At 39.5% G+C, this 25367-nt stretch overlaps 4 protein-coding genes across 6 annotated transcripts; 2 read left to right on the forward strand and 2 right to left on the reverse strand.

Annotated features, from left to right (window-relative positions):
- The first annotated feature begins 3669 nt into the window (after positions 1-3669).
- On the forward strand, positions 3670-7175 carry LOC115019361 (mitochondrial uncoupling protein 2-like). Its single transcript, XM_029448885.1, is given in 9 exon segments — positions 3670-3828; positions 4095-4221; positions 4482-4621; positions 4722-4817; positions 4819-4924; positions 5018-5215; positions 5880-5981; positions 6085-6265; positions 6368-7175. Coding segments are annotated over 7 exon segments (924 nt in total). The 5' UTR covers positions 3670-3828; positions 4095-4221; positions 4482-4495; the 3' UTR covers positions 6483-7175.
- A 1888-nt stretch (positions 7176-9063) lies between these two features.
- On the forward strand, positions 9064-12529 carry LOC115018600 (mitochondrial uncoupling protein 2-like). 2 transcript variants are annotated; one of them, XM_029447657.1, is made up of 8 exons: positions 9064-9169; positions 9276-9430; positions 9623-9827; positions 9951-10146; positions 10225-10422; positions 11051-11152; positions 11247-11427; positions 11584-12529. In XM_029447657.1, the coding sequence occupies exons 3-8, from the start codon at positions 9702-9704 to the stop codon at positions 11696-11698; spliced, it is 918 nt and encodes a 305-aa protein (XP_029303517.1). In that variant the 5' UTR covers positions 9064-9169; positions 9276-9430; positions 9623-9701; the 3' UTR covers positions 11699-12529. The 2 variants fall into 2 exon arrangements, with proteins under 2 accessions (XP_029303517.1, XP_029303518.1); XM_029447658.1 differs by having other exon boundaries at positions 9690-9827.
- On the reverse strand, positions 11812-15267 carry dnajb13 (DnaJ heat shock protein family (Hsp40) member B13). The gene is made up of 8 exons (XM_029447656.1): positions 15180-15267; positions 14960-15063; positions 13881-14042; positions 13650-13798; positions 13462-13575; positions 12421-12534; positions 12260-12336; positions 11812-12039 (listed from the first exon to the last, which is right to left on the reverse strand). The coding sequence occupies exons 1-8, from the start codon at positions 15245-15247 to the stop codon at positions 11880-11882; spliced, it is 948 nt and encodes a 315-aa protein (XP_029303516.1). The 5' UTR covers positions 15248-15267; the 3' UTR covers positions 11812-11879.
- A 1935-nt stretch (positions 15268-17202) lies between these two features.
- rab6a (RAB6A, member RAS oncogene family) lies at positions 17203-25367 on the reverse strand. Of its 2 annotated transcripts, none has more exons than XM_029447660.1 (8): positions 24962-25367; positions 22353-22411; positions 22197-22250; positions 21445-21550; positions 21053-21164; positions 20052-20145; positions 19280-19346; positions 17203-18705 (listed from the first exon to the last, which is right to left on the reverse strand). In XM_029447660.1, the coding sequence occupies exons 1-8, from the start codon at positions 25029-25031 to the stop codon at positions 18641-18643; spliced, it is 627 nt and encodes a 208-aa protein (XP_029303520.1). In that variant the 5' UTR covers positions 25032-25367; the 3' UTR covers positions 17203-18640. The 2 variants fall into 2 exon arrangements, with proteins under 2 accessions (XP_029303520.1, XP_029303519.1); XM_029447659.1 differs by lacking the exon at positions 20052-20145 and adding an exon at positions 20601-20694 and having other exon boundaries at positions 24962-25363.

A 25367-nucleotide genomic window follows, 5' to 3' on the forward strand; every position in this document is an offset into this window, starting at 1 on the left:
TCAATATTATTGAACACAAGGTGGCGGCACTGCACTTTTTACCCATATAACTGAGGTAATTTACTTAAAGGGGCACTCTACCTATTTTATATGAAGTCTGTGAGAACAGTTGTACAATGTCTTCTGTGGCTCTGGAGCAGCTTTGTCAAATCTGAAAAAAGAACTCTGGTAATGTCTTCAGGGTCACCTCAGCTTGCATTTGGAAAGCACACACTTATAACACATGGCCTGTGTTATAAACTAGAGGTATGGACCAGGCAGTGAGGGTCTAATGAAAGACAATATTGAGAAATGTAGTCATGGGAAATGTAGTTTTCAGAGCTAAATCCATATGAGGTGCAACAAGTCTGAAAATCTCGGCCTCTGCATTAAAGTCGACCAATTTTGTCTCTTACAAGTCTATCAACTTTATTTTATTAAAATCTAAAGCACTAGAGCATGTCAATATGTGGTCAAAACAAATATAATTACAGTGCAGAAGAGTGTGTTCACTGCTGGTGACATCTTGAGGAATATACAATAATAGTAATATTAATAATTATGGTAAGAAAGAAATCAGCAGGTGTGGTTATGATAAGTAGGAACCACAGTGGTATGAACTGTTATTCAATGGGAGACATTTGAGAGACTTGTTAATGGGGTTACATAAAGAGTTTGTTGAGACAGCTGATCGTCTACAGTTGCAGACTAATTTGATTGTGAGAGGCACGAGAGAGGACACGAAGAGGGAAGGTGAACACACATAGTTGGTCACGTACAATTTTATCATGTGAAACTTACCTTATTTAATCAGCACCAACACAATGCAGAAACAGGGTGATGGTCTAAACTTTGATCAGTTGGGTGTCACTCAAATAAACCAATATAACCAAAACTAAACAATCACACTTTTTAAATAACTATCAGATAGATAGATAGAGAGAGAGATAGAGAGAGAGATAGAGAGAGAGATAGAGAGAGATAGATAGATACTTTATTTATCCCGAGGGAAATTCAGGCATCCAGTAGCTTAAAACATTTACACAATTAAATTGAATCCAACAAACGAAAGCTATTAAAAGTGACATGTTTTTTTCCGGCCAATTAGGACGCTGTCCTACAGTGATTGTATTTGACAATATACTTCAAGCTCTAGCAAAATCATCCCCACTGTAAGCCTCCTATTTGAACAATAATTTCCATAGTTGCTGCCAAGATACACATAAGAACAAAATAGCTACTTAAAATAGCTAAAAATATGTATTGACTATTCAGCTCAAATCCATCCATATGAAAATGTATTCATATGTGGAACATGCGGCCTGCACCTCATGGACCACATTCAGATGGCATGTGTGTTCTCTGATGGCTGGCTGGAGAAGCATTTCATGGACATGAGCTTGAAGGCTCTTTGACTTCAGCCTACGGTGTTTATCAGTTGGAGCAAATGAAGGGGTCAGAGGTTATTTACTAGGGGTGTTACGATACACCAGTATTGACGATAAAAGTGATATTTTATAAATGTAATATTGACATCATTTGATAATATCTCCGATATATATATATATAAATATATGATACTAGCATGTTATAATGATGTAGATCCAAATTTCTTATACATTTTGGTATAATACTCAATGATTTTAATGTGTTGAACTGTATTGGCTGTTGACTTCTTGATCTATGTTATTACTATCCAACTATAGCCTTAGTTTATATCCATACCTACCATCCTGATAGTTAGTCTAGATTAGTCTTTGATTTCTGTGCAGATTGCAATCACATCTGAATATGTTTATATCCAACATTCAAGGTTGAAATGTATTGAATTTACTGGGAGCCAGTCAAGGTGGTATTTTGTCTTTTCATTCGATAATTAGTTGAAATGAAGTTAAGACAGAAGTTCTCATTGTGAATGAAGAACAACATGACATATTGACGTGCTCCACTAACCTTTTCAGTGACGCAGGGATTACTTTATTTATAGTGTAATGGAGATTGGCTGTTTCATACCACTGAATCAAAGTTCATGGTATTTAAAGTGCGGGAAAACGACGGCGTGACGAGAGTCTTCCTGCTCAGTTTCATTTTCTGGGGCTGCCGATGAGGTCACTGGAAACTGGCTGAAGCTGGACCAGGAAGCTGTTTACTGGTCTCACTGTGCTCAAAGGTTACTCACACAGTGTTCTCTTTAGGACACTGTTTTTAGCATTGGGACAAGAAAGCAGGTGGTGAAAGCACCACGCTTTCTCTCCTGGACGAGGTTGCTGGTTTTAAAATGTGCTCACGCAAATTAGAATAAAAAAAAGAAATACAAATGCATGAATCTAACCTTTTAAATGTAGCTGAAACCGTAAACATGACCAAAATATTTAAATACAAATAAGTTGTCACTTGTTGTATGCCTTATGAATATCATGAATATAATAATAATAGCAACAACAATAACAATAACAATAATATTAACAATAATAATAATACTTATTATTATTATTATTATTATTATTATTATTATTATTATAATTATACATACAATTACAATTACAATAATTGATGATGAATTAATTGAAAAAGTGAATATAGCAAATATGTATATGTATGCATCTAAAAAACCACGCCATGTTAGTGGAGCCAAAACCACTTACAGTAATAGTTGGAAAAACTTTAAATGGTGGAATATTTGTGAAAGGTGCAGGTCATTGGCAGAGGACTATTCTCCAGCCTTATTTACAAAAACTGGGGAACATATCATATGGAATATGAAATGAATTTGATCTGTACACAGTAATGTCTGTACAGTACTGAAGTACTCAGACACATGCAGTATTAAGACAAACAGATAAAGCAGCCAACCCTGGTGTGCTGTCACAATGTTAAGAGCTAACAGTGCAGTTTTGGGAATAGAACAACATATTTGCACATGAAGCAGCAGATGAAACATTAGATGTGAGGAGACAGTTTTTCCCAGTCAACCGTATGACATGACATAAGCTTGCTGGCCGGGGCCCTGACCTGGAGCTGCCATGGAAAGTCAAATGTGTAGTGGAATGCTCACACAGGACTCAACTGAAGTGTCTACCCTGTCTAACACTTTCCATACAGCATGCAGTCCTCTCTTTGGTTCCTGCCAGTTTGCCTGAACAGATGAATGATTACATACAGATGCTATGTGCACCCACCCACCCTCGTTCAACGTATGGATTGGCTGAGAAGCATGGCGGTAACTGTGCCTGGAACATTTTGTATCTTTATCACTTGCTCCTCAACTAGTTTTGCATTTTATTCTGGGGCACTAACACTGAACAAAAAGGATGTATTGCAAAACGTTATCCACCACAGAGCTCATGTCAGCTAGTCAAATGCCCCATAAAAGCATTTAAGGAATCCAGACAGGCCTCTCTCTCTGATTGGCCACATATATCAACCAATAGAAACACAAGGTACGTCAGTGTAGTAATATGAGCTTGCATCCTCACGTGGTAAAGTGTGAAATGTTATGTAAACTCCAAGTATTGGGTTTAAAACTTGAATATATTCATGACGTTGTCAGCAAGGTCTACTGTAAAATGATTCCATACAAGGCTACCATAATGAGTAGATCAACAAGTGCTCAAATATCCGGCTGTGTCTCACAGACTGGTAAACATGAGATATACATAACAGGTGTGTACTACTTGTCAGGCTGCCTACCAGTCATGTGCATAAGGTGTCTATAAATTCAGCAGCTTCAACAGAAAGCACACAGAAAGCACACAGAATGAGACAAGGACAAGGAGGGGACTAACCGCATGAAGGATTGTATATTCTTTCCTCTGTGCTGGATTATAACTTCCCCGGAAAACTATTTAGGTAAACTTTTACATGAAGATAACAGTGTTTTTTTTCCATATATATGATTTATGACTCAATCTATGTCACTTGATATTTAAGTAGTCCTAGACCATTGAAAAATAAATATTTTGATACTTGATGTATTCAGATTTCTGTACCTCTGAACTCTAATGTGTCACTCAGTTATCATAATGTTAGAAGTATTAATGACATTCATACAAATACAAACAACAATACGAATTGTTCTTGGATGACAAATGAATGATACATGCTTGTTTTTGCAGTGAGTGGTGGTATGCTGGCTGACTCACTTCAAACAGAGTTTATGGCCCGAGGCATTTCCACAACAGAACCGCTTCCAAAGATTTGCATACTTCTCGAGAAAACTTCACCCGTTACCCCCGCTTACAGGTATGTACAATGTTTAGCATGAACACAAATTTTAGCATACTCAGTACTATTGTACGAGTACAATCAGGTTTTACTGTAGGTGTGTAGATGTTATGATCCGAACAAACAGAAGTGATTAAATGTGAGAAAATAAGAGCAGTTATAGTTTTTCTGTGTGTGTCTGTTTTAAAGCTGAGTAAGGACTTCGGTGTGTGGTTTGATAGGAACAGAGGTCCTGGGAAAATAGCATTAAAAGCAGATTTTTCCAATTATGTCATCAGCATAGGTGTAAAAGATGGTTGGCAAGAAACCCAAAGACGTAGTGCCCTCTGCAGCAGTTAAGTTCTTCGGAGCAGGCACGGCAGCCTGCATTGCTGACCTCATCACCTTTCCATTGGATACCGCCAAAGTCAGACTGCAGGTTAGAAGCAGGAGTTTGACACTTTTTAACTATAGATTTTGTTCTACATTTATTTCCTAACCTGCAGCTAACAATCTATGCATGTCATCCTATCGCTCAGATTCAGGGAGAGTCTCAGAAAGGTGAAGGTGCAGTGAAATATCGGGGAGTGTTTGGCACCATCACCACCATGGTGCGCACAGAAGGGGGCCAGGAGTCTTTACAATGGACTGGTGGCAGGACTCCAGAGGCAGATGAGCTTCGCCTCTGTCCGAATTGGCCTCTACGACTCCATGAAGCAATTCTACACTCGAGGCACTGAGAGTGAGTTGCATAACCTGAGCCTCATTGTGTTATACGAACAAGGTGGTTTCTCTCCCAGTGCTTCATTGTGACTGATATACTCATGCTGCACAGGGGCTGGGATTGTTACTCGGCTCATGGCGGGCTGTACCACAGGAGCCTTGGCCGTGGCTTTGGCACAACCAACAGATGTGGTGAAGGTGCGTTTCCAAGCCCAGGTACGACTGGCTGATGGTGGGAGGAGATACAACAGCACCCTGGACGCCTACAGGACGATTGCCAGAGATGAGGGAGTACGGGGCCTTTGGAAAGGTGCTTGCCATGTTACTTCAAATATCTAACTAATCTAACTAGAATGGAGTCTCAATCTGTATGTCTGTATCTGTCCTTCGATTTTCTTGACAACCCTTCATCCGATGAACTTCACACTTGCTGAGGACACAAGGAAGCGCAGTGTCGATTGTGAATTTGTTTGGATGAGCGGTTCTCAAGAAATCTGCAAGCAGCAATACCGAAGGCAAAGCATTTTCCATTTGCCCATTTACGAACAGGCACGTTTTGAATGGGCACTGCACTAGTTAAAAATAAATAAAGCATCATATTAGGAGTGTAAATCACACGTTTCATCACAATATATAGATCGATTATTTGAAAAACAATATGATATTTGCTGATATCTCAAGTCTGCCACGATACGATTTCGATTGGATACATTGGAGGGGCCTTCGATCAACACGAGACAATATCTCATTTCATTTATTTAATTTCAGTTACATTTATATTAACTCACAAATAGCAACTAAAATATGATTTGAAAAATATGATTTGACAACTTTACTGGGCTCTTCCAGACATTTAAATGAAATCAATCTATTCTTTTTCATTTAAAATCTTTTTAAAAACATGTTAAACACATCCTATACTTGGAAAATCCCTCCACTGATTTTGAAGTAACCTTTCTTCCGATTTCTTTTAGGTTGTATGCCCAACATCACCCGTAATGCAATTGTAAACTGTTCAGAGCTGGTGACCTATGACATATTTAAAGAACTCATCTTGAAGTACGATCTAATGACAGGTGAGGTGGTAAAGCAAATAATTATTGCACATATTAGTATTACATATTATGGCAAATATAAAATATGGTGGAAGGATGTGACTCAGCGTGTGTCCTCCTACAGACAACCTGCCGTGCCACTTCACTGCTGCCTTTGGTGCAGGCTTCTGCACAACAATAGTGGCCTCTCCTGTGGATGTAGTCAAAACACGGTTCATGAATTCAGCAGATGGGCAGTACAGGAGCGCCATCAACTGTGCTCTCACTATGGTGAGGCATGAAGGGCCCTCAGCCTTCTATAAAGGGTAAGCACACACATGTGTAACAGTGAACCACACAACATTACTACGTTACTACAGACTGTTTCGGGGACAATTCTTCACTTTGCTTTCATTTCTCTTCTTTAGGTTCATGCCTTCTTTCCTGCGACTGGGGTCGTGGAACATTGTGATGTTTGTGACATATGAACAAATTAAGAGAAATATGACCACGGCACAACAGTACTGGGAGTCACCGCTTTGACCACAGCTTGTTAGACTTTTCTTCAGACAGGACTGCACAGACACGACGCGCTTCACCCGTATGCAGCAGTGGTGACAGAGGGTTGGAAAAAGATGTTATTAAGACTCACGGCAGGAAGCTGTAGCTCTTCAACTTTCTAAATGAACACAGACGGAGTGGGCATCGTTGCAATATCAGAATGATTTAAGAATGCAAGTGTAAAGAGAAATGTTATGCATGGTAATGGTAAAGGCCTCCATTACAAAATGTTTTATTCAGGTGTAAAAGACGGATGTGAAGTCGTAATTCCAGAAGGTTCCTATATGTTTAATCTCTTATCCAAATAACCTTGATCAGCTGGCTGTTACATAGCTTACATAGCTGTTACATAGCTTTGAAGACGTGTTTACAAGAATGAACTGTGAGATAATATGAATAATATGAAGGCATTTTATTTATTATAGGTGTAGGTTTTCCATGAGGGCAATAGACAAATCAGTCTAGCAGCACAGACCTAAACAGTGACCATTTTTATGTATTCCGTACGTTGCATTGTGTGTCATGGTTTACAATGTGTACCATTGTTTGTGTCAGGGGTTTATAGGTAAATCAATGTGCTGTTCATTGTAAATAACATGATTTATTGCTGGTCGATAAGTCATAAATGTTGTGAAATGAATAAATTAAGTGCCATTTTTTAAGTGTCTCATTTTACAGCACCGTTGTTAGTTGTGTTACGTCAAACATCACTGGAATGCAGTTTAAATATTTAGTTTAGATAGAAAAAAAGATCATAGGTCAAAGATTTAAGTGGGACAGTGTTTAAGTTTCATTGTGGTAGAAATCTAGGAGTGACCACCATCTGATTTGTGCAACTGTGTGACTTCACATCGTATCATTTCATTATTAAGGCAAGATGAGGATCCCAGTTTGTCCACTAAAAGAAAAGGCTATCAAATATTACATTCCATTCATATTTGATGAAACATATAATTACTACAACATGTCTTCAAAACATGTATTTGTCAAGCAAATATAAAAAGAAATTCAGAACTATGTTTCTACATCACACAAGTAACAAACATATATCCCGCCTCACACGTAGCACAGTATTCACTGTATGTTTACTCCACATCTGTGGAAGTTAGCATTGGGCCTCTGAATAAATGCTGTTTAGTTTAGAGGGCCATCATTGAGCCTGAAATATTTCCAGAATCTGCTGCAGATTCACTCTTGGTTCAGTCGGATCGAGGCCTCATAGGACAACATGTACCCAAACACACAGACATTAAACAACAGATGTGACGTTCCATAATGCCTTGCCATTCCGGGATGGAAACATATGGCAACCATCTTAGCTGGGTCTATGGTGAAATAAATCCTTATCCTTTTCTACCAATACACCAATACTGTTTATTTCTCAAAGTAATACGCATAAGAAAACTGAGCCTGCCTGTGATGAACAGAACATTTTTTTTTTTGCAGACAAGGATTTTATTTTTTCAATTTAGCTTGAATTGAATAATCTGTCTTTGGTGTTCTGAATGATTTATATACTACATCAAGCAATATATTTTATGTAAACATCTTAAGATTTAATAGTATGGCCTATTGGCAGGCAATTAAAAACACACCTACTGTAATATAACATTAATGTCATAAGTTGAGTAACTTCCTGTTTTTTCTTCCTGTGAAACCGTTTTTTCATTGTTAACCAGCAAAGGCTGATTGACTGTCAAATGTGAGGGCTACTTTAATAACTTTGTTATACTAAACATTACATTTGAGCTAACTTAATGCTGTCCATAGGTGGCAAATGTAACACCCAGGAAAGACGGTGGACGGTCAGCCTATGAGTTTTGATGTAATGTTTTATATCTATGCTCAAACATTCATTCATAACATTGCAATTTGTAATCCATGTATTTCATATTACGACTACTATCTTTGAAAACAAACAACTTTTAACTAATACTACAGTGCTTTATTGCTCTACAGAAACTTGTTCTGATATACAATTCAATACTGTATTTTGACCACTGTAAAGAATTAGTTAACTTTCAATCATCAATCATTGCAGGAACAACGGGTCACGGATCACGTTCAAAAGAGAAAAGATGTTGAAGGGTCTGAACATATGGCTCTAATTTAAAACCCTATGTGTTCTTGTGTGTTCAGTGTGACTCAGCATTTACTCTCTCTCTCTGGGCTCTCCGTGCTATAAAGCGATGTACAGACCTTTAAACAGATAACTGACTCATTTCATTTATATCATTTAAAGTCTATACATTTTACAATGCAACATTTTATTTTCACAAAATATTCTCAATATATTTAGCTGTCAAATCAATCACAACTCTGCTTTTTAATATCTGTTGCGTTGTCGTTGGTCTGAGGATACAGTATGGAGGTAAGAGAGAAAAACCAGTCCCAACACCTGCAGTATCGGACAAATGCAACCCCAGGCTGTTTTTCACACAGGCAGGTTTATAGTCTTCCATTTGACCAGCAGGCAGCCCTTATATATGGGCTGGGGGCGGGGCCTCAGGGAAAACACATGCCATGTCATGATGTAACAAGGACAAGGCAGTATTTGAAAAGGGCTCACTTCTCCACACTACTGCATCATGTCCGTTCACTGATTCCTTTAGCTATTGTCACTTTAAAAGGCATTTTACCAGATTTCAACTTCCACAAATCAAATCACGGTATGGTATTTTTCTTGCCATATTTAATTCTATTGGTAATACTGTTAGACTGCTATTGTTTTAATGAGATTTTTTTAACCTTATTTGTGTTTGTTTTTTTCTCCAGGATTTGGAGTATGATTTTAAGACTCATGACTTCTGAAAAACCTTGTATGGAAAGACAAGGAAACCAATTGGGGCAATGGGACAAAGTTCAGCCAGAGGGACACCTTTAGAGAATCCTGATCTCTAATGCTTCGTTCCTAAACTACTCCATTAAAGGTAAGAATAAGCAAAATTCAGACTTCAAAATATGGTGTAGCATATATAGCTCATGTGTGATCGTCAATTTGAACAGCTGTCTTTTATTTAGCATCCCTAACAGCTCTGCGTTCGGATCTCTTTAGCTTAATGGAGGTGTTAAATGAGACACCAGCTTTGGATGGAATGTGTTTTGGTGTCTATCTTTTTCAGATTTTGGAGGAGCTTTTTGTCCCGTCCGCATTAACGTGCCACTTTTCAATCCTTATATTGATCAAAGTAATTCTGGAAAATGGTTGGATTTGGACCTGCAGATGTGCCTCCATCGGCAGCTGTGAAGTTTGTAGGAGCAGGGACTGCAGGCTGCATTGCCGACCTGCTCACCTTTCCCCTGGACACAGTCAAAGTGCGGCTGCAGGTCAATAAGCTTTTTTGCTTCCCATCAACACATGAAATTCTCATATTACATGTGAATACAATGTATGTAAAAGTCCCCCATTCTTTCTTATCCTCACCTCTTATTACTGTTTATCCTGCACAGATACAAGGAGAGGCTTCAGCAGCTGCAGTGAGGTATCGTGGAGTGTTTGGCACCATCACCACCATGGTGCGTACAGAGGGGCCCAGGAGCCTCTACAGTGGACTGGTGGCAGGACTCCAGAGGCAGATGAGCTTCGCCTCTGTCCGCATTGGTCTCTACGACTCTGTAAAACAGTTCTACACTAAAGGCTCCGACCGTGAGTATCTATGAGCGCATTTATCTAGTTAAGGGAGTCCTCCACCAATAGCTGACACCTCTCTCCTCTATGGTTCAGATGTTGGTATCGGGAGTCGGCTGCTAGCAGGATGTACCACTGGTGCCATGGCGGTTGCTTTTGCCCAGCCTACAGATGTGGTGAAAGTCCGCTTCCAGGCACAGGCCAGGTCTCCAGGGCATGCCAGACGCTACTGTAGCACCATTGATGCTTACAAGACCATTGCTAAGGAAGAAGGCATTCGTGGTCTTTGGAAAGGTACAGTTGCTTGAGTTTAAAGGTATAATGTGGAACATTTACACATTAATGTCTAAAAGTGACAAGACTTATTATATATATCTTGTTGAGTTGTGTACTTACACTATCCCGAAACAATTTTCAAACCTAGAGAAATACGTAATTTTAATCTGTTCCATGTGGTCGCCTGCAATGGTGACGTATCCCTTTGTGCTGTCTGCCAGAAGCTGACTTTTTATCCAGCTTTAAGCCACCTTTTTGTGGTACACTTTTTACATTTTGGTCGTTTCAATATTTTGAAGGATTGTAGTCATCATACGTCTGGATCTCAAGTCAGACAAACAAGATGAGCAAGCGTTAGCCCCCAGCCCCCAGCCTGATTTTTAATGTGAAACCGCGTAATTTAGTGTTTTTACTGGTTTTAATCAACGGGTCCGTTTGTTTTGGAGTGGAGAAACATCTGCTGATAATTTGCCACCCAGTAAAAACCTCCTGAACGATGAACAATGACAGAATCCTCACCAGGAGAAGGTGACAGCAATGGCGGCATTGGTGGTTGTGTTATTATTTTCATTGAGAGTTTAAGAAGATTATTTTAAAGCAAGTCCTTTCATTTCTTATGATACATCTTTTATATTCTGTCACGCAGGTACAGCTCCAAACATTGCACGAAGTGCAATTGTGAACTGCACTGAACTGGTGACATACGATTTCATCAAGGACACACTCCTTAAGTCCACTCCGCTGACAGGTGAAACAATGGCTGCAGCACAACATGATCACAGCGTGACTTAATGTGATTTAATATCTCTTTGCAGCAGTAACATTCGGCCTTTTCTCCACAGATAATCTGCCCTGCCACTTTGTATCAGCCTTTGGTGCAGGGCTGTGCACAACAGTGATTGCCTCTCCAGTTGATGTTGTCAAGACAAGATATATGAACGCTGCTATTGGACAGTACAGCAGCGTCCTCAAGTGTGCTGCCGCCATGATGACCAAAGAGGGACCGCTTGCCTTTTATAAGGGGTAAGCATTGACTGCATGGTCAATATTGATGCTATAAATCATATAACATTTAAAGGGAAGGGGGAAGAGAGAACATTTTTGTGAACTAAATGTATAAAACAAATGTCATATTGCAATCAATCATGTTGTTTTTCTGTTTTTTTTTTTGCTCTTGAGGTTCATGCCATCTTTCTTACGCCTGGGCTCCTGGAACGTGGTGATGTTTGTGACTTACGAGCAGCTGAAACGAGCCATGATGGCAGCGAATCACAACCGCACAACTAGGCTGTAACCGTTATTGTCTGTCAGAAGGCTGATGATGTTGCATGGCGGTGTTGTTTACAAATGTCTTTACTTTTTGTTGCCTACTAGTGCAACTTGAAATATTATACAAATGGTGTTGATACCGCACTCTCTCTCACGACCACACTAACCATCAGTCCCAGGATAGCAACACATATATTAGAATGTGATCAATATTTCAAAGCTAGAGCTTGTTTGATCAGGTGCTTCCTCTCTGCGGAGAGCTTCTCTGGAAACTGGATGTCAAAAGTAATGATGAGGTTCCCTCTCTGTGAAGGATCCTGGGACAGCGGCATTCCCTCTCCGGTCACCACTTTTTTGTACGAAGGGCTGATAAATAAATAAATCAGAGACAGGAAGATGGTAATTTATGCAGATGACACACAAACCCAAAGAATATCCTTCAAGAAATCTCTTTGGTGTACATTTGATATAAAGTGCTTGAATTTCTTATGATCACTTATATTATTTATTCATTTAAGCGTATGATGTATGCATTAATATGATTACAAAATACAGTCTTTTACATGTTATTTAATACTCCACCTACTGTACAATGTCATTGATGGGAATACTGATTAGCCTGCCATCTAGTGTCTCCACATCCACAGAGAACCCAGTCAAGGCCTGTTGGAAAGGTTCAGTGTTTATTCTACTTAAACCAAATCTTCAAGTATAACTGATGATTAAAACCACATTAGTATGACTCACCATCTCCAGAGTGATCTGGGCCTTGTAGATCAGGTCATTTTGTTGTCTTACGAACAGAGGATGACTCTTCTGTTGCACGATGAACACGATATCTGCAGGGATGCTGTTTGGTCCCTGAGAGTAAAATACAGCAAGAAGATTACAATGCTGTCAGGCTCTTCCCCCTTAAACATGGCTTAGTGATAAGTTGTTACTTTTTGCTTTGTGCACATTTATATTGAACAAAATTGACAAAAAATAATATCAAGCTAAACAAAAGAGGGAAGAGATGACCAAGAATAAGTCCCTCTACAATGTGGTTTCATTCATATAAGCAAAGAGATCAGATGAGGCCACCTACTGGTGACAAGGCAGCAGAGCCAGTGGAAAGCATAACCCTTCATAACTGAGTTATTCATTTCTATATTTACTTGCCCTTTCATAATTAACCATTACGTTCTGTTAACTGATTTAAAACAGTCCTGCATTTTGTGGTCAACAGCTTGAACCAGTTTCCAGTCACGCTTCATCAATATAATCTCAAACATGTGTTCATCAAACATAATTACAACATACATCCAAACTTGCTAAAAACAATATATTCAGTATAAAACAAATTAATTATCTCTTTATTGTTCATCCTATATCATCCCAAGCCATTACCCACAGATATGCCTTCAAATGTTACAACTCTCACTACTCTACTTTATGCTTATGATAATCAAAATCAAAAAACAAACCCCACAAAACAAAGCAAAACACATTTCAGCTTTGGGAACATGTGTTGTGCTTCTCATCCAAAATTGTACATACTGATATGTAGCGACTTGCCAGACCTTCCCTTTAAAGCATATAGCACACTAAAACATGTATAATAAAGTCCCATTAGCTGAGTCAGCTCGAACAGAGTGTTGGACAAATCAGCACCAGGGACAGCGCCACAAGCCAAAACTCAGGGCGTAACACATATTCTTGCATAAAGCAAAGACATAATGGTTGATCAGGGACTATGTTTACAGCGGTCCTAAATCTCAATAGTAAGTGGATGTGTAGTTCTTTTACCTGATCTCCCTCTTTGGCAAAAATGATTCTTGTGCCTTCTTTCCATCCAGGTTTCACATCTATAGTCAGGATCTTGTCTTTGATACTGGATGTGCATCCATCCTCATTCATTACCTGGTAAACAAATGAGGCAAAAATGAATACATGTATGAATAAGCTGTGGGATGAGAGAAGATAGTTATCCGTACCCTGCGAGATATCTTAATTTTCTTTGTGCATCCATGGTAGAGATCATCCAGGGACAAATGCAGGTCTCTCTCTATGTGAGAATCTTGTGTCTTCACCACTACTGGTTGCAGGCCGCCGAACTGAAGTGGTGCATCGTTTGTATAGAAGTCTAGCAAAAAAAGGAAATAAAGTGTATGTAATTAGTATGACATTTGAATAAGACCCTTCACCGTATGGTTTGTTTTTCTCACCTGCAAATGGATTGTCGCCTCCAAAGAACTTTCGGAATGTTTTGTCTGGGTTCCCATGGTAGACATATTTAGATGACCAAGCCCCACCGCTGCCAAACTCAGGCGGGATGCCACCTTTTAGACCCTCCTCACCAAACTTGTCGTAGGTTGCCTTTTTTCGAGCTGTCACAGAGAACATTTATTTTATTATACACACAAACTGCAGTAAATACCAGATAAAAGAATGGCATTTTGGTAAAAGGTGGATCATTTTATAGATTAATCAGATGATGATTTTAAATCAAATGCATATGCCGTGTAGTATTTTAATAAAAAAGTACATGAACACTGTGCATTAGCTTTAATAATTCACATTTTGGTCAGATATTGTTTACACCTGCTAACAGCTTTCCAAGCCTTATCATAGTTTCCTCCCTGGCATCAGAGATAAACAAAACATTGAATATTTGATGAAACCTTGAATTTCCTTTGGTGGAAGAGTTCTCTGTGCGTAAGAAAAGTGAGTTTTTCTTATCTTTTGCTGTATATTATATTATAAGAAAAAACACTAGTCCCATATGCCCAAAGACTAAATACATGATATGATATGATAAGAAACTGTCTCTATCTCAGAAACTATAAGGAGCACAATCAAGTATTTGGTATCTATGAACTCATAACTAGTATAATATAGGCTAATACAAGGATATGCACACATAATACTTATGTAGAGATATTACACGATGTTAGCATTTTCCCAAAAAGAAAAAAGAGTCTGACTATGAGTTTTGATTTTTCGTGTGATCTAAACATGTCAAAGTTGAACTGTTGGATAGATACTTGCCCAACGTTTGGCCATACGAGATTCCACGACTTTAGATCAATCAGAAAACATGTTGTGGCATTTTTCCTTATCATAGGCTACTAAATATAGTCTTTAAGCAGAAATGTTTTGGGCTTTATAAATATTATTTAAGTTATTTTAGATATATGAGATTATATATGTTCTCCCCCATGTGTGTGTTTATCTTTAACCTGGTTGAATGGGTTGCATTTAAGGTACAACAAAGTAAAATAAAACCTCTCCCTGCTGTACTCACGGTCGCTCAACACATCGTAGGCTTCACCCAGCTGACTGAATTTCTCGCTGCTTCCAGTTTCTCTGTTGCTGCTCGGATGAAACTTCAATGCAAGATGCCGATATCTAGTTAGATAAAAAAGGAAAACTGTGAGAATAATAAGCACAAAACGCCTGACGTTTTAAGTCTAACATGTTTCAGTCTAAGTCACTTAATGGTTTGTACTTTGACAAAGACTTACGCCTTTTTAATATCTGCGTCAACTGCATTTCTGTTTATTTCCAGCGTCTCGTAGTAATCGTTACCCATTATGGAATTAAATGCTTCAAATTCACTTCAAATCAGAGAAAAACGCTTAATATGCAGCGTGGGAGTTAAAATAACAAAGCTTTGAAACAAATACAACTCAGAGCAGAAGTTGTTTAGCTTGGTTTCCTAGGTAACAGTTGCTCGGCAGACTCTCGCGGGACTTGAAATAAATGGACGAGCCAATCGCGAGATCTACACAATAAAGAAGATCTATATTCCGTCAATTTGTCAATCTTTTTTTAATAATAAATCAATAAATTCTCTGTGGATGTGGAGACACTAGATGGAAGGCTAATCAGTATTCCCATCAATGACATTGTACAGTAAGTGGAGTACTAAATAACATTCATGTAAAAGACTGTATTTTGTAATCATATTAATGCATACATCATACGCTTAAATAAATAAGAAGATTTTTCAATTAGTTATTTGTCAATCTTTTCTCAGATCTTCTTTCAATAAAGAAGAATTGAGAAAAGATTTGACTGCCGTGTTCATGTTAAAAACACACATCCACCTTCTGCCCTTTGTGCATTACCCTATAACTGCAGATTAAGGTCATTTGATTCAGCACAATCCCATATTATTTAGGAATATGCACCTGTAACAGCCTTACAACTACCACTTTGACACAGACAGGGCCACCAGATTTGATGTGGGATCCAACTTGATATTACACTTTAATCGTGTTAATTCCTTTTAAAATGTGCAATTAATCAAAGTATGTGAAACAATTTGAGGGGCCCTTAGAGTCTGGGGCAGTTGGTGCTTTACAGTCTGGCCTTCCTACAGGTCCATACAGGTGGCTATAGTTGCCCTAATACCTCTCTTAATAAAACAGCTTCCCACGATTACTTGTGTTTACACACATTTCTTCCAGCACAACTCTGAGCTCTGCCACATGCAGAAATACTCAGATGACACTGTGATTGTCGGCTGTGTCAGGAATGGACAAGAGTACAGGAGTCTGGTGGAGGACTTTGTGAGGTGGTCCAAGTCGAACCATCTGCAACTGAACACCTCCAAGACCAAGGAGATGGTGGTGGATTTCCGAAGGATCAGGCCACACCTGCAACCTGTGTCCATCGAGGGGGTCGACATGGAGGTGGTCAGGTCCTACAAATATCTGGGCCTGCAGCTGGACGACAAGCTGGACTGGACGGTAAACATGGACACTCTTCATAAGAAAGGGCAGAGTCGCCTGTACTTCCTGAGAAGGCTGGGGTCCTTCAAAATATGCAAAAAACTATTGTTGATGTTCTACCAGTCTGTGGTGGCCAGCGCTCTCTTGTGTTGGGGAGGAAGCAGCAAGAAGAGGGATGCTGGGCAGCTGGACAGACTGGTGAGGAGGGCTGGCTCTGTAGTGGGCACAGAGCTGGACTCTCTGGTGACAGTAGCAGAGAGAAGGACCCTTGATGGAGGGGGGGGGGGGAGGGGGAGTAATGTTAATACATTGATAATGTATAATGTCTTTTAAGCTACTGGATGCCTACATTTCCCTCGGGATGAATAAAGTATCTATCTATCTATCATTTAGGCATTAATCGTTTATGGATTCTATTGAGGTTTGGCAGTTTAAGCTATTATGTTATTGTGAATGATGGCTCAGTGGCACGGCATACATTGGAACCATCATTACAGCCGTTAGCTTCAACTGTGCGTTTCCTGCAATGACAAGTCAAAATGTCTGCTGTGAAATAAGCCTATTAGTCCAGGTCCAGCATTTTGCTCCTGCAGGACAGGCTGATTACTGGTTAACACTTTGTTGCCACTGCTCAGATCCAGGCTGGAGATTTACAGATCCACATCTCTGCAATACTCTTTTATCTTTGATTTATTATTCAGATTTGGGCTGTAACAATATCAAAGTTTCCCTATCAGTCAAATACATACTTTTCACCCTTATTCAGATAATAAAAAGTAACGTTGTCAATAAGACATTGATGAATTCCAGAAGCGGTGACAAGTGTATTTTTATTCTTTCATTTAAAACCATTCCAGACACAAACGTTAAGGACTACTATGCTATACAAATCAGACTCCTCCATAAGCTCACACAAAAAATTGCACTGTTATCAGTATGATCAAATTGCCATCTAGAGGTGGTAGAGGGAGACGTAGAGGCTTTCTACTGATTCGGTTAAGATGGATGCATATTTTATTAGCGATTCACCAAAAGTGTAGATATTAACAGCCATAAAAAAAAGAAACATGAATCCAATAGAAATAAATATTACAAGTCATTGTGGATTAAATACATATGTAGAATAATCACTAACAAAAGATCAATGTCAAAAAAGGAAAAAGTCTTTAAAGTGTTCATAAAACATCAGACCAAACTAGATAAACCCAAAACCAAGGAACCCTCTACAATTAAACTCCAAGAGGCATATATCTCCATAACTAGTGTTTACAGTGGGCTTTCGTGATAATGACTCTTAATATGAGAAAATCCTTCTCAAACACTATCTTCAAAGAAACAGTTTTAATCTATGATAGCTGTAGTCTTTAGAAAAAATAATTAAAGATCTATTCAAATAAAAAGGTAATAGAAAATGGAAGCCAAGGTAAAAATAACCCATCTCAAGGGACAAGTGTGGCGAGAGAGGAAGGACGGTCGTGTGGATGATGTATTGATAGTGTTGCGTGTTTGTGCTGGTGTGTGACCAGTGTATCGACTTGTCATATCATGCTGGTACATGTTGGGACAACTGTGACCATGCACATACGTGTCAACACTGAGATCTCTCAATTGATTTTCTTCAACACAAATTTGCAAACTTTTCCCCATATTGTTCCAGACAGTTAAAAACAAAACAAAAACAACAGTTATCAACAGATAACACAATTTCTGAAGGAATCCTTGCCAATAAAATGCTAATTATGTTAACTGCCAATTGCACACGACATCCACATTGTGCTTATTAACCTTAAAGCAACATTTAACTTTCGTATAGAGTATTCTCATTCTTGAACACACACTTTGATGTCTTACACACATATTTCTTCTTTCAGTTTGGTTCAAAAAGTCATCTTTAGAGACAAACAACAGCAAAGTGATTCATTACTCTTCTGCCACCATCCCTGTCTGTCTGAACTGACAGGCAACAGCTGTGAATACTGTTTCAACATGTGTTAGTTACAGAGCAAATATTCAATTTATATGATTTATGACTTTCAGAGCGTCCAGATGAGAGAGCAGTTTTCCACAACGGCGAGGACTTACGGCTGTAGTGTTCTGTTTCGGGCTGGGGAACAGAGCCGGGTGCAGTGAAGGGTACAGATACAGAAAAACCGACTGGGTTTGAGAAAGAGCCAGTAAGACAAATATTTAGCAATGACAATGTCACGCTATGTCATTACTACATTATGTCATTATGACATAAGCCGGCATTAGCAGGAACAGCCGCCGTCGCTGACAGGTAGCTCGGGTGGTTTCTCCAGTTTAATGTCAATCACTGAAGGGTTTAGGAGTTAAGTAATGTCACAGAATGGGGAAAATACAACTGTAAAATGTACATTAGAGGTAGTTAGAACTAAACTTAACTCCACAACAGCTTTTTAGGCTTAAGTTAGTGGAGATAACGTTTAGGTTTTGTACACATGTAGAAACTTGTTTTTTATATTTGTTTTCTACTGCAGGACATGACAGGGTGCGGTGCAGACATACCAGCTTTAGACAGAATGAATAAGCATGCAAAAGTAAATTCACATGCTGCGCAGCATTCAAATGTTCATTTAGAATTTGAATGTCAACGTTAAGATTGAAGCTTCAAATTGTTCGGTACAGCCCTAACTGCAGCCTGGAGGTGGTGAGTATGTTGGTGAGTTGGAGCGCAATACGTCCCCTCGTGGGTTAAATAAATCTAAACGGACACACAGGTTAAACATCAACATCTGGCTGTCACAGTTATGCACTACATTTTCCCTCTGGCAAGGGCTATCCATATGACACAACATCAGAGAGCAAGGACAGCGCTTGACTCTCTCAGTCATGTCAGACCCAGACACTGACATGTACACAAAGGATACTGTCCTCTCTACTCTTGTCCTGTGTGGTATCCATGCCAGGGAGGGCGGCCGCCACACGACGGAAGAGCTGGAGGGGAAGAGAACCAGATGTATTCTGTCAGACGAGATTATATACTTAAAGCATGACAAAAGCACAAGATCAAATCAAGATACCGTGCTGTATATATTCCCATTACATGATTTAGCTTGAAGCTCGCACAGAGGAAAAAGGCCACCAGAGCTTTTACCAAATCAGATTTCAATTTAGCAGCATGTGTTTGAGCTACTGCAAGGCTTTATTTATGTGGCTTGGTGTAAATGTGCCCTACTGAAACCTTCCATTGATGGAGCTTGGAGAACCTTATGTGATTGATGGATTGGAAAAAAAAAAAAAAAAAAAAAAAAAAAAAAAGGTACAATGTTGAATGTATGATGATGATAAAAATGCCCACCCCCACTAAAAAGCAACACCTAGAACTAGACTTAATACACATGCAACAAAATACTGCTAATGTAACAGTGTAGCGGGGAGCTTGGTTTGCAAACCCCGACCCACCTCTAGACCTGTACGATCAAATGTTGGCCAATACAAATCATAACTTCTAGCAGGTGGGAGGAAGCTTAAAAAACTAATCCACACACCTCACTTCCAACCAGAGCAAGCAGATGTTTAAAGCACACCTTTATGCACGCATGCGTGTGTGAAATAGAAGCCAATCAGAAGAGCGAATGAGCACTATGAGCACACACACACACACACACACACACACACGAAAAGGTGCATACGCTCTACCTGTTTGACATTGTAGCCTGTCTTTGCACTGGTTTCAATAAACAGAACATTCATCTCTTTCGCTCTCTGCTCTCCCTCCTCTGTGGTTATCTGTCTGTGATGAGCCACGAGTCACCGCGCACAACACAAACACCCACGGGGAACACGCACACATATCGCCACAGACATCGAGAAAAAGACAAGGGGGGAAAAATACAGAGTGTCATTATGTTGCAGTGGATTATCAAGCCGTGCTCCTTCCTGATGCTGCTGCCGCCTGGGCTCGTGACCATAAGTCGGCTATTAGAACTTCAAACTGTTCAGTTTGTTAGCCTCCACAACAGGGACAGAAGGCTTGTGTGGATAGAAAATGAACGATGATGAACGCTGGTAAGTTTTAGAAATGACTATTTGATAAGATGATTCCAGGATTCTTTAACATCTTTCACTAAAATCCAACTACCTAAAACCTTTGACCTATTGATTTTGACAGGCGACCTTTGGAGGTGGAGTCCAGGCGGCAGCATCCGCAGCAGGACTAGAGAGCACGACTCACACACACACTCTTACCTGCTTTACGTTGTAGCCCGCTTTTGCACTAGTCTCAATAAACATTACATTTAGTTCTTTGGCTTTCCGCTCACCCTCTTCGATAGATACTTGCCTGCGGTAGATAAAGGGGGTTAAGAGATGCAGAGCAAGACATTGCACAACTTACTTCATTAAACCGGTGGATAAAGTGGATCACACAGTCGGCACTTTCAGATCAAATATTATCAAACATCACAGCTGATTTATTTATGAGCTGTTAAAGATTAAATGATCAATATCTTCAAACAATAAGGCATCTAGTGTGAAAAAGTCAACCGGAGCTTTGACATCCACAAAGGGCAAAGATAACCCGCTCTCCCTCAGAAAGGCCTGAGGAACACAGTATCGACAGGCCAGCAGCAACAATCAATGACTTCATTAGTGGAGAAGACCCACTTACACAGAGGCAGGAGGAAGGAAGAGCAGATTACCTTTTGTCTGCAAGGTCTGTCTTGTTTCCCACCAACATGATAATGACATCACTTCCTCTCTCTGTTCTCACATCATCAATCCATTTTGTGGTTTGCTGGAAGGAGTTGACGTCTGAAAGCGAGACGAGGGAGAAACAGAGAGCGGAGTATCAGTATTCAGAGGATGAAAAGCCTCAGCTGTGATAACGGGCACGTTTGTGACAGGAAGGAAAGTAGAATAACAAGTAAAACACATATTGACTAGGTCTAAAAATAAAAAATAAAAATGTGTGCAACAAACATTAGCCAGCGGTAGTTCTCCTTTAAGTGGATTTAAACAAGTTGTTTCTGAATGTTGGAGACATGTAACGCCATGTTTTTAAAACATGCATGTGCATAGGTAATCCACCTACTTGTGATGTCGTACACTACAACAGCAGCAGCAGAGTCTCTGATGTAACTTGGGATGAGGCTACGGAACCGCTCTTGCCCCGCCGTGTCCCACAACTGCAACCTGATCTGTGGGGCAGGAAGGGGAAGAGGATGGGAGGAGAAACAAAAGAAGAGAAAAACAAAAAAACAAAAACAAAAAGGGGTGAAAATAAAACAAAAACAAAACCGATGTCAGAAATAAGGTAAGTTATGGTGACAAAAAGCAAAATGAAAGAAAAAACGTATAAAGTCAGACAAATGGGAAAAGTACAGACAGTGTAGTGCATGCAGGTAGTGACCAACAGAGAGAGCAAGCTGTGTGGGCCTGGGGGGGATAAATAAATAATCAACCCTCACTTGTCATCAACCCTCCTCTCTTGATCAAGTAAGGTGTTTAATTTCAAAACAGGAATGAAGAGAATAGATGGAGTGGTTGGAAGGAGAGGAAGAAGAAGTGTTGAGGGGAAAACAAACAAAAGGACGAGAGGACGGTCCGGGGGAACAGCATCCAGCTCATACAAATGCTGTGCGTTTTGTTAGAGAGAACATAAGTGAATTATTGAAGGACAAAACAACAACACAAAATTATGTCGGCAATAACTAGCGGCCCCTTGATATTACCTGGACCAAAATATTACAGTCATTAAGATACTTTCCACATTCTGGACAAAGAGAGGAACAACTAACAATCAGGGAGTGACTAAACACTAGGAGTCAAAAAAGTCAAACTTACTGTTCTGTCTTCAAGGTACATGGTTTTCGACAGGAAATCTATTCCTATTGTGGCCTGAAAATAAATAACAAGTAGTTAATAAATATGCATAACCTTCTACAATCCATTAATGTTTGATTTCTATATGAACATATCAGGTGTAGCTGTTTGTCTCACTTGGTAAGTGTTGTCGAAGCTGTCATACATGAACCTGGTGATCAGCGAAGTCTTTCCCACTAAAAACAAACAGAAACAATAAAGTACTGTAAGTGCAATGATCATACTTTCACTTCAGTTTTATCCAAAATGACCAAAATAATGTGGGCCGGGCTGCGAGTCTGTGACTAACTAATTGATTCATCCGTCTAAGAAGTGTGAAAAATCATCTTTGTTAGAGCCCAAGGTGGCGTCTTCAAATTGCTTTATTTATCTGACAAACATTCCAAAACACTCAAAATATTCAGTTTATAACAATATAAAACACCGAAGCATAATTCTGGCTGGAGCCGGTGGCTGTTTTGCATATTTTGCTTTGATAAACAACTTAAACAATCAAAATAAATTGTTGCTGACTAATGTTCTTCTGAAAGACTAGTTATCAGTTAAACTATTAATTTGAGCTCTTATTGAAAAGAAACAATATTGCAGGCTAACTACAAACCCTAACCGGTTTTGAGCAAAGAAAGCCGAGGCTTTGTCATATAAATGTCATGTCATAATAAAATGTGTGTACATTTATTCAAATCAAAAGTAGCCAGTGTGACCCTCTCTCCTCATGTCCAGTAACATTCGACAAACTGCAGCCTGATGTACAACTTTGCTGACAGCATGAAATGTAAGCAAATAAAAGTAAAATTATTATTATCTACAGTCCATGAGTCACAGATGAAGAACCCTTATAATGGACTGATGCTGAAAGCTGCATGTCACGCAACTCCCGCTGCCCTCTGAAAGTGCTTGTCCATTATTAAAGGGTGTGGTGCACAGTCATTTGTAGGAGAAGTTGGAGGGTTGAGGAATGTTGAGAGACTAGTAGGGTTGGGAACCAGGCTCCCCATTTAATTCCCTTCTATAAGGTTTTGTCTTGCCGTGTTGCCCTAAACTGGTAAGCTTGAGGATTTTTGGTGTTCCACATCTACGCTCATTTTTCTCTAAAAATGCCCGCTGTAAAATGGTTCATAACATTTATTTCAGACTTGCTGATGAATAATAGGAACATTTTATTTTTAGAACATTACAGAGAGAGAGACTCATACTGTTGCTTTGAGCGGCGGCACAGGGCTCTCCAGCCTCGGACTGTTTTGCTGAGCTCGAGTTACATTATCAGTTACACTGTGCCTCAAGTGATGATGACATGGACTAAGCCAACACTGCAGTCTGCAAGGAACCACAGCTGATCATACACGGTCTGACAAACACACAGTCTGTCTTATCTTAATGGGAGTGGAGAGTCATATTACAGGATAAAGTACCTTTAGAAAAATAACCACTGGCAGTGGAGAATAGTTACCGTTTCTACACCAGTCAGATCAGCTGGATCAGAATCCATGCTGATACTGACCTTATTAAACCAGATAGGGTATTGTCAGACCAGAAATGATGAATCCACTTGAACTACAGTTTCTTCATTAATGTCATAAAATGTTTCCACTATAAGTTTTATTCAGCAGGTCATACTGTCTTTAGTATCACAACAATGTCTGGCCCTATGTTACACAAAAGATAAAGAGAGTATTAGTAACATATCTATACTTGGTAACAGTAGATACCACAAGTTCAGATATCAGAAATGGCACGAGAGAGAACAAGTGGAATCAGTGCATCCCAATTCTACATGAAGCCCTGAATTCAGCTTCCACTCTGTGCTTTGTGTTGGTATGCTAAACACACAGCTGTGCAAACAATAGAAAGCAGTGGAGGTGTTGGACTATGTACTGAACAACCCACACCTTCATCTTTTTGAGAACAGAAACATGATTGTTAAGTATGGATCTATACTGAACAGTCTCCCCTGCCCCCTCTTTCTCTTCCAGGACAAGCACACCCTGTGTTACTCAGTTTGGCTGGAAAAGGGGAAAATGAGCAGGGAGAGTATAGGAATGCTACTGGGCAGGGTTGGTAATTGGGATGCATCCCCTACAAACAGATCGGCCCCAAGAGTAGACACACTGATCTGGCTGTGTATTCACGGTCTTATTATTTGTGGACTTTGACTGAGATTGAAGTAATTCTTCTGAACACAGCAGCAGATAAAATGTCACCTGTAGTCAACTTAGCAAGTAACGTTAGACTTAAATAAGTAACGTTAATGATAAGACAACAACACAACTGGTATTATTATTATTATTATTATAATAGAAAGCACGTTCAATTATAATTACTGTGTTAACCACGGTATTTAATTACTTAATTGACACTTAAGTACATGTAACTTTCTACTAGCTGCCACTGACTCCGTTAATAACATGTTATCACAGCTCGCCTCGGAAGTTTAGCCAACAAGCAAACAATTTCCTGACATGACCTGTCATGAAGAAAGTGTATTGCATTTCCATAAAGCCACCTTACAAATCATTTAGCAACAAGTTCCGTAACTTGTTACTAAATGATGTCGCAATGCTATTATTGTGCCATGTTTAATGTTACGCCGCTAATGTTAGCTAAGCTAACTGGTTAACGTTAATCACCCTGCCAAAGCCATCAAACTCTAGTGTTAGCTACATCTCCTGCAGAGCAGTATTTACAGTCGACATCCAAACAACTTTCAACGTTAGCATCAGACTTACCACTCTGTTCCCCGAGAAAGACCAATTTAAATTTTCTTAGAGGGTTTCCGAAGTCTCCGGCCGCAGACATGACTGTATGAAACAAGTCCTGACGTTACTTTACTGGAGCTCCCAGCTAGCCAGCTAATGCTAGCTAACCAGCGGTTGTCAGATATCAAAGCTCCGGGATCCGTAACGTTTTACCGGTTTGTCAACCCTCTACACAGGCCACCTCGTGAGGTTTCGTGCTCTAAAATCCTTCCTTTATGCTTCCAGGAACTTTTTGATAACTCACTAACTACTGCGGCCAAGTTAGCAATACTGTCAGTTCACTGACATGTCTCGACCAGCTACCCACCCTGGGCTACTTTCTTCTTCTTCATAAACAAAGTTCACACTGTTTGGCGTATCAGCCATATTGTTATGC

Source organism: Cottoperca gobio, chromosome 14 (genome assembly GCF_900634415.1).
Source record: "Cottoperca gobio chromosome 14, fCotGob3.1, whole genome shotgun sequence".
Lineage (NCBI taxonomy): Eukaryota > Metazoa > Chordata > Actinopteri > Perciformes > Bovichtidae > Cottoperca > Cottoperca gobio.

Coding starts and splice junctions, on each gene's coding strand:
- LOC115018600 (XM_029447657.1), top strand. CDS start 9,702: ATGGTTGGATTTGGACCTGCAGATGTGCCTCCATCGGCAGCTGTGAAG. Junction 11,153..11,246: donor TAAGTCCACTCCGCTGACAG/GTGAAACAATGG, acceptor TTTTCTCCACAG/ATAATCTGCCCTGCCACTTT. Junction 11,428..11,583: donor CCGCTTGCCTTTTATAAGGG/GTAAGCATTGAC, acceptor TTTGCTCTTGAG/GTTCATGCCATCTTTCTTAC.
- dnajb13 (XM_029447656.1), bottom strand. CDS start 15,247: ATGGGTAACGATTACTACGAGACGCTGGAAATAAACAGAAATGCAGTT. Junction 14,043..14,959: donor CTACGATGTGTTGAGCGACC/GTGAGTACAGCA, acceptor TCTCTGTGACAG/CTCGAAAAAAGGCAACCTAC. Junction 12,535..13,461: donor TTGCCAAAGAGGGAGATCAG/GTAAAAGAACTA, acceptor TTTTACTCTCAG/GGACCAAACAGCATCCCTGC.
- rab6a (XM_029447660.1), bottom strand. CDS start 25,031: ATGTCTGCGGCCGGAGACTTCGGAAACCCTCTAAGAAAATTTAAATTG. Junction 21,165..21,444: donor TGTAGTGTACGACATCACAA/GTAGGTGGATTA, acceptor TCTCGCTTTCAG/ACGTCAACTCCTTCCAGCAA. Junction 19,347..20,051: donor CAGGCTACAATGTCAAACAG/GTAGAGCGTATG, acceptor CTTCCCCTCCAG/CTCTTCCGTCGTGTGGCGGC.